Below are 12,577 nucleotides of genomic sequence, written 5' to 3'. Positions count from 1 at the left end.
AGTTCCCCTACTCTGCTGAGGCACTCAAGGGGTCCTGGTGTTGGCTCAGGTTGGGTCCATGGGGCTCAAGATCTCCCCCTGGTTTGCTGAGGTGGGGCTTGCCGCTGGCTTGCTGGATGCCTCCTGTCCTATACTGCTCCCCCTCCCCCAGAGAGAGAGAGGGACCTTTCTCATTAATCCCCCAAGCTTAGTCTGCTGCACCCCATTTTTCTGCTGGCTCAGCTGTTCCAGGGTTTTTCCTGGGGTGATGTTTTCTGGGCTTTCAGAGGTCAATAAGGGAAGGTGAGAGCGACTTGCTTCTTACTCCGCCATCTTGGCTCCAGGAAGCAGAACCTCATTATCTTTCAATTAAGAATTTTAAATGCACCGAAAAGAATATCAAGGTGAAATAATTTCCCTCATTCTGAGAGCATTTGCTTATAGATTTCCATCCTACTAATAATAAATGACTGCCCATTCAGTCATACCCACCCAGTGCCAACAATTCTTTTCTTTTCCTCCTTTTTCTTTTTGGAGGCTGAATCACCCTATCTTTCCCAGGCTAGAAGTGCAGTGGCCACTCAGATGCCCAACAATTACTTTCAAGTGTAGGGAGGAGAAATGTAAACAAAATTCAGAAGCTAACTAGATATGATAAAGGATATAACCACTCCAGACTCCTGTTCCCCACTCCCTTCACTTCCTGAATAAAATAATGTCAGAGATCCATAGAATCTTAGAGCAGAAAGGGACCTAAGAGAGTTCCTAGTTCCCATCAATCCCACTAACACCTCCCCCCCAACACATACACATTTTACAGATGAGGAAACTGAGGCTCAGAAAGAGAAAGTGAGTAATCTAAGGTCATATAGTCAGAAGTAATACTGGGACTAGAAACAAGGACTCCAAGAAAGGTCCATCTACCACACATTTTTAAATTCTGAATGTTGCACTCTAGTTTTTAAGGCAGCATGATACATTGGAAAGTACACTGGATTTGGTACCAGATGACCTTGGTAATTCTAGTCAAGGCTTTGAAACTTACTGTATATGTGACTTTAGGTAACTGGTTTTAACTCTCTTGGATTCAGTTCACTCATATGCAAAAAGTAGCGAGTAGACTACCAGCATTCTATGGGCCTATGAATCTTCTCCAAGAAACTATCCAAGACTATAGCACAGACTTCCCTTCTCTAGTACCAAAGCTAACCATCACTTTCCAGGTTCCTCAGTCCTGCTATTACCTCACTCAAGTCCTTTTGATTGAATTGATCAGACCTTTATTAAGTGCCCACTACATACCAAGCACTGTAATACTAATGCTGGGGGGAAACAGAAAAATCAAAGCAGTTTCTGCTCTTAAGGATTTTCTATCCAACTGGGCAAATAGGTGGCACAGTGGATAGAGCGCCAGGTCTAAAGTCAGGAAGAATCATCTAATTGAGTTCAAACCTGGCCTCAGACACTTACTAGCTGTGTGACCCAGAGCAAGTCACTTAACTGTTTGCCTTGTTTCCTCATCTGTAAAATGAGTTGGAGAAACCCCAAATGGAGTCACAAAGAATCAGACATGATTGAACAACAAGAGGAGTTTATATGACTTCCATGAGCTGTAGTTTCTACATCTGCAAAAAGGTGTCATATATGATCCAGAAGATAGATCACTTAGTATCTGGCAGTACTAAAGCCTCTTGCCAGAGGCTCCTTTCCCTCATAGACTCTACCCAAGCTCAGTCGTCATGGATTCATGATAGGAAAGGGAAGGAAGTAGGTAAAGGGAACCATGTGGCAGCATCTAGAGAAGCCTGAGACTCCCGTTTATTTTTCTGTGTTTGCCAAATACAAACATTGACGGCAAGGCCAGTACTTACACATGGATGAAAAATGAATAGGAGATTCATTCCTCTATCCAAAAAGAATCAAAAGTTCTGCAGCTGCAGCAAAGGAACCCTGCCCCCATGCATGCCCACTTTGGCCCCAGGACTTCCCAGTCTTCTAGTTCCTGCATTCCCCTCAAGGTAAAATGTTGCATCCATTAGTTCAGGTTAGGCTTGCCTTGGGAAATTTAGGCATTTTCCCAGGGCAAGAGAAGAGACCCTTTCCAAGGGTCAAGAAGAGAGAAAAAGGGGAGGGGGTTTCATTATTTGCCAGCAAAGCAGCATGGGGAATAAACATCTTGGGAACCTGCCCAGTATCCCTGTGTAAAAGTCTGAAGCTTTATTAGTGTCTAATGGAAAGGAATCAGCATTACAGTGATCACTCAGAAAATTCACTTATTTCATATCGGTCGTTGAAAAGTCTAAAGATGAATCTGGTCATCTAGTTTAATGGGCTTAAAAAAAACCCAGTTTGATTATGCCAATTATAGCATGTGTTCCTACAAAATTCCACTTGAATGCAAAACCACCAAACTTCTTACAAAGTCAAAGGGATTTACCACTCCTGCCCTCTAGCACAGTGATTTGCAAGAACTGGCTACCAAGCTATTAAGCTTAATGCCTTCTGTGCTTTCTGGGAAGCCAGTATGGTGTGGAGGAAATAGTATCATACTTGGGGAAGGGGGAAGGGGGAAGGGAAAGGAATAAACATGTATATCTTGCTTCCCATGAGCTAGGCACCACGCTAACTGCTTTACAAATATCTCATTTGATCCTCGAAACAACCTCGTGAGGTAGGTCCTGTTATTATTCACATTTTCCAGGTAAGGAAACTGAGGTTAAGTGACTTGCCCAGCATCACACAACTGGCAAGGCCAGATTTATGCTTGGGTCTGGGTCTTCCTGACTCCAGGCCCATTACTCTATCAATCGCACCACCTAGCTGACACTGACTTGGAATACTGGTTCTGCCATTTGCTTAGACTTCAACTCTCTCAACTCCAGTTTTCTCATCAATTCCTCACTAATACTAATGGGCAGCTAGGTGGCACAGTTGATCTTTCCGAGTTCAAATCTGGCCTCAGATACTTACAAGATGTATAACTCTTGGTAAGTCACTTAATCTTTGTCTTAGATTCCTCATCTGCAAAATGAGAACAATAGCATCTATATCCCAAGGTTGTTGCAAGGATCAAATAACTGGCACGTAGTAGATTACACACACGCACACATGTGTATATATACACATATGTGAATTATTGTTATTGTTATTAATATTTGCATTACCAACCTCACAGGTATGTCTATAAGTAAGAAAGGGCTTTGAAAATGGCAAAGCACTACATAAATGTAAATTATTTATGCAACTGAAAAGATTGTTCAGTCATTTTCATTTGTGTTCAACTCTTCATGACCCCATTTGTGGTTTTCTTGGCAAAGATCCTGGAGTAGTTTACCATTTCCTTCTCCAGTGCATTTGACAGATGAGGAAACTGAGGCACACAGGGTTAAGTGACTTGCCCAAGGTCACACAGCTAGTACATGTATGAGGCCAGATTTGAACTCAAGAAGTCATGACTCCAGGTCCAATGCTCTATCCAATGTGCCACCTAGCTGTCCCAACTGAAAAGATAGCATGGCATACATTGGAAAGAGTGAAAGACTTAGGAGTCAGGAGTCTGGGTTCAAATCCCATCTTTCACGTGTAAGACCTGAATAATACACATGACTTAACCTCTTTGCTTAAATTTCCTCATCAGTAAAATGGGGATAATAATGCTTATATTATTTACCTCACAAAAGTTTTGTGAGGCTCAAATGAAATACTATGTGTAACATGCTTAGAAAACTTTAAAGCACCGTATATGCTAATTGCCTGGATATAATGAGATCTGTTGCATAGTGTATGATGTAGGGCAAGGCATTGCTGCTTAGCAGTATGACCCTGGTTATCTCAATGCATCTCTCTGGCCCCAAGTTACCTCATTTCTTATCCAAGTTTTATAGATAACCAACCATCTTACATTATAAAGCAAGGGCTCATAGATAAGGGACCTTAATAATCCAACCCCTTCAGTTTCAGATTTGGAAAATGAGTCCCCAAGAGGTGAAATGACTTAACTTGCCCAAGGTCACACAGGTAACAAGTAACAGAAAAGGGATTCAGTCTTGGGTCCTGTGATTCCAAGTTTAGCATTCATTTCCAGGTACTGTGTTGTCTAATTATTTTGTATGACATTTTTATAATCGATAAAGGGCTTTCACATATTCTCTTTCACATGACCCTCATAATACTACTATGAGATGGGTAGGATGAGTATTATCCCCATTTTGCCAATGAGGAAACTGAGGGTTAGCGGTTCAGGGACTTATCCAAGATCACCAGTGACTGACAGGCATATGTTTTCCAAGTTCAGCACTTTTTCCTGTATGAATATCATGTTGTTTCTGGATGACACAAGTTGTCAAGGAACAAGACAGAGAAGTTAAAGTACTTTGAAAAATATAAAACATTTCATATTTATTTACTTGAACACCAGCTGTTTCCCTTTTAGCTCCCAGTAGAATGTTAAGTTCCATGAGGACAAAGTCCATTTCATTTTTTTTTCTTTACAGCCCCAGTGCCCAACAGCATTTGGCACACAGTAGGTGCTTAATAAATGCTTATTACATAAACAAAATAAATAGTACACACACCTAAGGTGTGAGTGGTATTATTTTATTATTTTTTGTTACATAATTTTTCTTGAAGAAGTCACAAGGCTATCATATATTTTGGTTGGGCTGGCGGAATGAACCCCAGTTTGGATTGACTCTGCCACTAGTTGTGTGACCTTGAATAAGTCACTTCACAAGTTCAGTATGAACTGATGCAGCATGAAATAAGAACTAGGGAAACAATTTACACAGTGACCACAATGATGTAAAGAGAAACAATTTTGAAAGATTCTGAAACTCTAGTCCAAAGACTGTAGTCATTTATGACTTCAGAGGGCTGATGATGAAGCATGCCTCCCACCTCCTGGAAGACAGGTGACTACAGATGCAGAATGAGACATACATTTTTAGACGCATTCTGCTAGTGTGCTTTGATAAACTATATTTGTTTGATTCACGGAATAACTTCTACTGAGATCATAAGTTTATATATAAGGAAAGGACCTCAGAGAACCTCTAGATCAACCTCCTCATGTTACAGATAAGGAAACTGAGGCCCAGGAAGGTTCAATGACTTGCCTAAGGTCACAAATAGCAACACAGGTGAGATTTGAATCCAAGTCCTCTTACTTTGGGTAGCTATGTGGCACAGCAGATAGAGGATCAGGCTTGGAGGCAGGAGGACCTGAGTTCAAATCCAGCCTCAGATACTTACTGGCTGTGTGATCCTGGGCAAGTCACTTAACCCTTTGCCTCAGTTTCCTCATCTGTACAATGAGTTGGAGAAGGCAATGGCAAGCCACTTGAGTATTTTTGCCAAGAAAACCCCAAATGGAATCACAAAGAGTTGGACACGACTGAAACAACTGAAAAATGATTTCTTACTTTAGAGCCCCAATGTTGTTTCCATTGAGGGGGAAGAAACAGGAGAGGAAGAGGGAGAGAGGTAAAAGGGGAGAGGAGAAAGGAGAGAAAGAAGAAAAGAGAAAAGACAAAGAAAAGGAAAGTGAGAAAGAGAAATGTCAAGAAATAAAGAAAAAAGAAAAAAACTTCAATAAAACATTTAAGAGTAAAGTTCAGGAAGAGACACACACAGGTCAATTCTGCTACTATCCTGTCAAATTTAATAGGTTTTTTAAAAAGATATTTAATAGAAGTTCACTTTTTCATCCTTTTTTTGCTTTTCATATTTCAGTGCTTGTTGATTTGCTGTTTGCTAAATTCATAATAAAAGAAAAAAAAGGTTTTGTAATCACATCACTTCTTTAGCAAACTCACCTAGATGACTTTTAAGGTCCTTTCCAGCTCTGATACTGTAAGATTATCTGGTTAGAACACACAGAAAAGAGACAACCTACACTCAGCTTTCTAATAATTCAGATCGTGGACGTGACATTAATGATGCCCTCCTCCAAGCTTATTAACGAATCTGACTTTGAGCCTTGTATAAGAAGGTACTCCCTCCTGACAAATGGGCATCCTTAGGTATGGAGATGCTAGGTAATCACCCTAATAAAAGACAGCAAACTCATCTGGGAGAGGGGAGGAGGAGTTCAGGTTTTATGGTTTTAATCCAATCTTATAATTACACTTGGTATTTTCTACCAAGTTCAAAGCTTGTTAGCCACTGATAGTAAAGTAAAGACATCTTAATTTTAAATTGATCACACATATAAAAGTTTCTAAGACTTCTTGACCCTTTTCATTATTGGAAGTAGCGCGGTATATGGGAAAGAACCCAGATATTGGAGTCAGTATTTGGGTTTGAATTCCACCTCTGAAGCTTACTATCTAAATAACTTTGAACAAATCACCTAACCTCCTTTGGCCTCAGTTTCTTCGTCTCTAAGGTGAAGGAGCCGGGACTAGATGGCCACTGAGGTCACCTGTAGCTTTAGGTCTGTGATGTCATGGGTCCCTCTCAAGCCTCCCTGATCTGACTCATTTCAAGATAAGCTCCCCGAGATCACTGAACAGGTCCTGCCTCTGTTGCATCATACTTGGCACTAAGGTCACACTGTCAACTCCAGCAGAAACTGAGAAGTCTTGTCTGACTTTTCTCCCAAGTTATAGGAGAAATAAGCACGATGGTGGAAAAGGCACTAAAGGCTCACTCATCTGAACAGTTGTTATTAGTCAACTGCTGTGCACAAGGCACAATACTAGGTCCAGTGTTGTAACCTCTTCCCTCCGGAGCTTACAATCTAAGTGTAGTTCGTGGGAAAGGCACATATATGGAAATAAATGTGATTCTGGACCCAAAGAGATATGAGTTCCAATACTTTTGTGATATTGGGCAAGGCACTTGAGCTGCCTCAGTTTCCTCATCTAGATAATGAAAGGCTAGGGTCCTTTCTGCATTTACCATATTCTGGCTTATCATAAGATCCTAGCATATAAATGCAGAGAGGTACATACAAACAAGACAGTTGAGAATGGAACCATTACTTTGGGGAGGGGAAGGAGGAGGAAGAGACAGAAGGCTCTAAGAAGGATGTGTTTTACAGCTTCGAAACTTTTTTTTTAATGCAACATAAGCTCAGAAACTTAGCACTGAATATCACTATAAAAATAAACTTGCATATTAACTATTTATGTTTCTGTTATTACTCTATGCATTGAAAGCATTACAGCAAGATTTCAGTCACTCTTCCTACTCAAAACTTAACAACACACAGTCTCTTTGTTGGTGTTTTATTTTTTCTCTTCAGTAGTGTACAGAGACTTCAATTCAATGTAAACACAGGTGGCAAGACAGACAGATCTTCCCACTGAGATACTTGGTTAAATTCACATTTTTGTTATCCAAAAAGCTAACCTGTGCTCCAAGGTCTCTCTCTTTCTCTCCTAAGAAGGTGTCTCTACCACCTTCAACACCTGGTAAATACAAAATTGCTTTTTAAAAATAGTCTAAAGCAATCTCCTCCTCCTTTAGCTATTATGTTGTCATTTTTAAAAGTTAAGGCACTTTGTCAGAAACATGAAAATAACATCCTTGTGGCAGCTAGTTGGCACACTGGATAGAGTACTAGGCCTAGAGTCAGACTCATCTTCCCAAGCTCAAATCCATCCTCAGATACTTATTAGCCGAGTGACCCTGGGCAAGTCACTTAACCCTGAACCCTGTTTGCTCCATCTGTAAAACGAGCTGGAGAAGAAAATGGTAAAGCATTCCATATCTTTGCCAAGAAAACCCCAAATGGGATCAGGAAGAATCAGACATGACTGAAACAACTGAACAACAACAATGAGCAAAAAAAAAAAAACAAAAAACCCACAAATAAATAAAAAACAAACAAAACAAAACAAAGGCAGCTGGAAATAGGGTATAGGGAATAGAGTATGGGATTTGGACTTAAGAGAGTTGAATTTGAACCAATTAACCCAGTTCTGCTACTTCTTACTACCAAATGATCTTGAGACAGTCTTGTCCCCTATCTAGCCTCAGTTTCTTCAACTGTAAAATAAGGAGGTTGAACTAGATTGCCAAAGTTCTTCCCAACACTGCATCTAAGTAAAGTCTGGTCAACATGAATTTTAGAATACTCAAGATAAAGTGACCCTAAAGGCTCTCTAGTTCAAAATTTTCATCCTAAAAGTTAAAAAAAAAAAAAAAGCTGAAGCCCAGACAGAGGAAATGATCTGTCCATGGTAGCTTAACTAGTGAGTGGCAGAATTGGGATTAAAATCCAAATTTCCTAACCCCTGGTCCTTTGCTCTTTTTTTTTCTCTCTTACTCCACTGATAAAATATAAACTGTGCTGACAAATGCTTAAATTTCCTTAAAGCTGCAATGAATCAGTGTTAAATTACAAAATTCTTACTCTGCTAATCTGTACAATAATTTTACTCATAGATCTGTCATATCATAGCAATAGCAATGAAAAAGAGTATTAACTACTTCAAATTTATATAGCCTTATAATTCATAAGATATTTAAGAATCAACAGATATGGGTTCAAACACCAGCCCTGCCACTTACCATCTGTGTGCCCATGAGGGGTATGAACTAGAGCGCTATGGTCTCTTCCAACTCTAAAGCTATGATTCAGAGGAGGCAGGCAGTATGTGATTTATGATCCTCATCCTACAGCCTGGAAAACTGAAGTTCAATATGCTTTTGTTTCAGAAGTCTCTGGCACAGTATGTTTTGAAATTTTTAAAGTATCCTCAAGTGGTGGGCTATCCACAGGAAAATTTTGAGGATGCAGGTTTACAGACCAGCAAAGTCCTGGTAACTAGATGGACAGAAATGTCTTGCCCACAACTAAGAAAGTCAGGAGGGGAACAGACAAGACTTCACTGGGAATTTAAATGCAGTTCCTTGAAAACTCCCATGCTCAGTCCTCCTGACATTTCAAGCTTAAGAGTACTGGTACCACCAGTACCATTTCAGTGACATGTGAAACCTCTTCCATCATACTCAATCTGAGAATCAAATATCCCCAAATCATGGGATTGCTTCCCCACCACCACCACACTATTTTATAATTTAGAATGTTAAAGTTGGAACAGACCTTAGGGGACCTTGTATTCCAAACCTTTTAATTTACAGAGGAGAAAACTGAGGCCCCCAGTGACTCATCCAAGGTCATGAAGCTATTGAGCAAGAGATACTAAAACCCAGGTCTCTTAATTCCCAGTCCAGAGGCTCTTTCCACATCATCTTCCCTTGAATTTTAAATACAGCTGATCTTTCACTCTCAAAATCTCCAGGCTCACAAATGGTACAGTTAAGTCAAGTAAAAATTCCATAAGAATTTAAGAAAAGGAGAAATATGGGAGGGGGGAGGGAATTACATTATCTTTTCTTTTTTAGTTTAAGTATTTCAAGTGACTTTCACTTAATTTACCCAGAGCCTCATTTAACACCTCCCTAGTTCTGAAACACAAAACCACCTCCTAGAATCCTTCATTAGCAAACTAAGATTCAACCAGGTGCATAAACTAGGGCCAGCAGAATAATTAGGTGGAATGAGAGACCTTGTGAAAAAGTCAAGCAAAAGTCTGAGAGTACTAAACTCCATCCTTCAGTTGTTTTCCATTGACCAGTATTTTTTTTTTAAACCCAGCCTCACTGTCTCTGAAACAATTCTGATGCAAATTTTAACCCTGTGCACCAATTCAGGTTTCAAGAATAGGAATCTAGAGTTTACCTACCCCAGTACAGAATGGGATAGAAAAGGTTCATTAGGGCTACTTACTGAAACAAAGTTCTCTCCTTCTCCCCCACCCCCAATTACACACACACACACACTCACACACACACACATTCTCTCTCTCTCTCTCTCTCTCTCTCTCTCTCTCTCTCTCTCTCTCTCTCTCTCCCGAATGCACCCTGCCATAGCAACTGCAAGGATCTGGGATCAAAGCAGCCCATGGTGGCCCAGCTCTGAGCCTTTCAGGAAAAGGAGACAGCAAGACTGCCTCTGCTATACACAAGGGAAAGACTGACTTGAAGCCTGACTCTTGTTTTCTAATCCAGGCCAGTGGAGGAAGGGGAGTGAGGGGAGGTGGGGGGAAAGCGACAGTTCTCAGAAACCCTGACCCCTTGCCCAGGGCTCCCCACTTTCCGTACAGCAGGAGACAAAAGGTAAAGAAATAATAAGAAAGGTTGAGATTATTGACTAGGAAAGAGAAGGGATTGATGGGTTTGACCTCCAATTCTACCTCTCTTAACCCTCCCCCATAGCATCCCCTTCCCCAGGGTCTCAGACAGAGGGGAATATGCAGAACTCACACGGTAAAGGCATTCGTCTTCGTAGGTGGTAGTTTGGGGGGCTGAGGGCAAAGGGCCAAGGTAATTAAAATCCTAAATCTAGACACGCGCCAGAAGCAGGTGCAGTAGACCGAGGGACTGCACCAGCTTGAAAGAATCCCAGCCCGCTGCCCGTAAGTAGGAGGGGAGGGGCGGAAAGCCAACGAGAAAGAGAAGGAAGAGCTCATCTTCCTTTTTTGTGTCTCGTTCCCCCTCCCCCTATTCCAAGCTCTAATGCAGTGGCTGGAACTTTATCGGTTCCTTGGGATGGGTCTAAGGTTTTCAGGAGCAGGGAACCAGCCTGAGATATGGGGCGGGGGGGGGGGGGGGGGGGGGGAAGGCTAGGGCAGGACTCGAGAGAAGACAGGCTGACACTGGCGCCCTGCTCCGGAATGCAGGGCTCCTATGCACATGGGCACTCTCTCTCGTTCCTTCTCCTTCCCCTACTGCGGTAGCATCCCGACATGACACTGCAGCTGGAACAAAAGCTGCGGCGGCCGCGCTGCCCGCAGAAGAGCTAGCTCCCAACCCCGGCTCCCGGCACCACAGAATCTGGCCCAGAGGCCCGGGGCACACCTGGGGACCAGGAACGGAAAGAGACAGACTTGAGGCTTCTCCGCCCAGAATAGTGGCACCCTAGGGATGGGTAGCCGGCGATGGCTGCCTAAACCTACACCACTCAGCTCTCACTCCACCCATTAAAACTGCGTGAATTTTTTTTTTTTTTGCCGTAGTACCGATAGTCCGGCCTGGCAGAGTCCCCCAAAGGGCGGCCCTCCAGCCTATTCTCCGCCTTTGCGAGCCCCCGCCACTCCAGGCTTCCATCAACGCTCATGAATGCATCCTCTCTTCCAGGGCAGGTGTCCTCGGGCCTCATGCCCCGCTGGCCCAGAGGCGAAAGGGCTTGGAATCTGAGAGACTGGGAAGGGGCGTAGGGAGGAGAAAACCACCCCACATCAGGTCACCCACAAGCTCCAGGCGTTCAATGCCTCTACTGCCTCCGCCTCCCCAGTCCCGCCAAGAGCTTCACTCACCAGGAAGAAGGAGCGGGTGATCATTGCGGCTCTGGGTCCGCTGGCGATCCAGCTGGAAGAGGAAGAGGCGAAACTGGAGCAGAGCCGGCCGGCGGCAATGCTGCTCGCAGAAGCCCCCATGGATGGTCCGGGGGCTCGCAGAGGAGCCTGTGGCCCGCTGCCCCGCGGCAGCTACACTCCCTAGCTGCCTCTGCCCAGCGCCACATCCACCGCTGCCTCTGGGGCCAGGAGCCCATCTAACTCAGGTGCTCCATAGAGACTGCGGCAGAATAAGAGGTGGAAAGAGAGCGGCAGAATTGGGTTTGGGTGGCTTTCAACACCTGCCCAGCGGTGCAGCAGCCAAGGGGAGGAGAGGCAGCCGCTGCAGAAGCCGTCGCCTGCCTTTCCTCGCCTCCGAAACCGGCTGCGAATAACCAGGGAGAAGGGCTGGGTGCAGGAGAACGAACGAACAACTTCCCATAGCGAACCCTCAGTCCAAGGCTAACAACCCCCTCCTCCGCCTCTCAAACCAGCCGGCTAGGGAATGAGCTAGGGCGGCAGCCAGGGCAAAGATACACACGTGGTGGAAGAGAAGGGGGCGGGTGTACTGCCCTTTGTGATGTCACAAAGAGGCGGAGACAAATCCCTTTGTGTAGTTAGAAAGAAGGAGGGTTCCAGGTGTAAAGGGGGAGGGAAATGTTGCCCCTTGGCGTTCTCTTCAGGAATTACAGCCGACTTTTCTACTTACCTAGTGGAATAGATTTGCTAATTTCATGATGTCTACGCACTCCAGCCCCTATTTTCCTCGTAGTTTTCTCCTACAGTGACTTGGCTGTAAATATTCCATAAAATACGTGTCTTGTGCAGGCTACTGGCATTCTGGATGCAATGGCATTGAGGAGCAAGGTGGCGAAATGGCCAGAGGGTAGACTTGGAGTCATGAAAACCTCAATTCAAATGCTGCCCGAGACAAATCCCAGCTGTGTGAACCTGGGAGAAGTCACCTTCTGAGAACCAGTTTGATCCGTAAAGTGAGGATAATAATATCACCTAACTCATGTAGTTGTTCTGAGGATTAAATAAGAAACACATCTAAAATGCTTTGCAATCCTTAAAACATTATAAAAATGCTAACTATTATTATTAATACAAAGTATTTAATGGAGGGACTATACTTCAGAAGGAATGTACTTTATTTTTTAAATTTAAAATTAAATTTAAATTAAATTTCTTTGTTCCATTTTAAGTTCCAAACTTTCTCCCTTCCTTCCCAACCTGAAACCTGAGGCCAC

At 43.1% G+C, this 12,577-nt stretch overlaps 1 protein-coding gene across 1 annotated transcript in view; it reads right to left on the bottom strand.

Annotated features, from left to right (window-relative positions):
* The window catches only part of TNFRSF21 (TNF receptor superfamily member 21), a 106,044-nt gene extending 94,193 nt beyond the window's left edge, over positions 1-11,851 (bottom strand). Inside the window, exon 1 of the mRNA XM_027838454.1 lies at positions 11,307-11,851. Within this exon, the coding sequence (XP_027694255.1) occupies positions 11,307-11,426 (120 nt within the window). The 5' untranslated portion in view covers positions 11,427-11,851. The remainder of the gene's footprint in view (positions 1-11,306) is intronic.
* Between the last annotated feature and the right edge of the window lie 726 nt (positions 11,852-12,577).

Source organism: Vombatus ursinus, unplaced genomic scaffold (genome assembly GCF_900497805.2).
Source record: "Vombatus ursinus unplaced genomic scaffold, bare-nosed wombat genome assembly UNPS02014826.1, whole genome shotgun sequence".
Classification (NCBI taxonomy): Eukaryota; Metazoa; Chordata; class Mammalia; order Diprotodontia; family Vombatidae; genus Vombatus; species Vombatus ursinus.
This window is presented reverse-complemented; position numbering and strand designations above follow the sequence as displayed.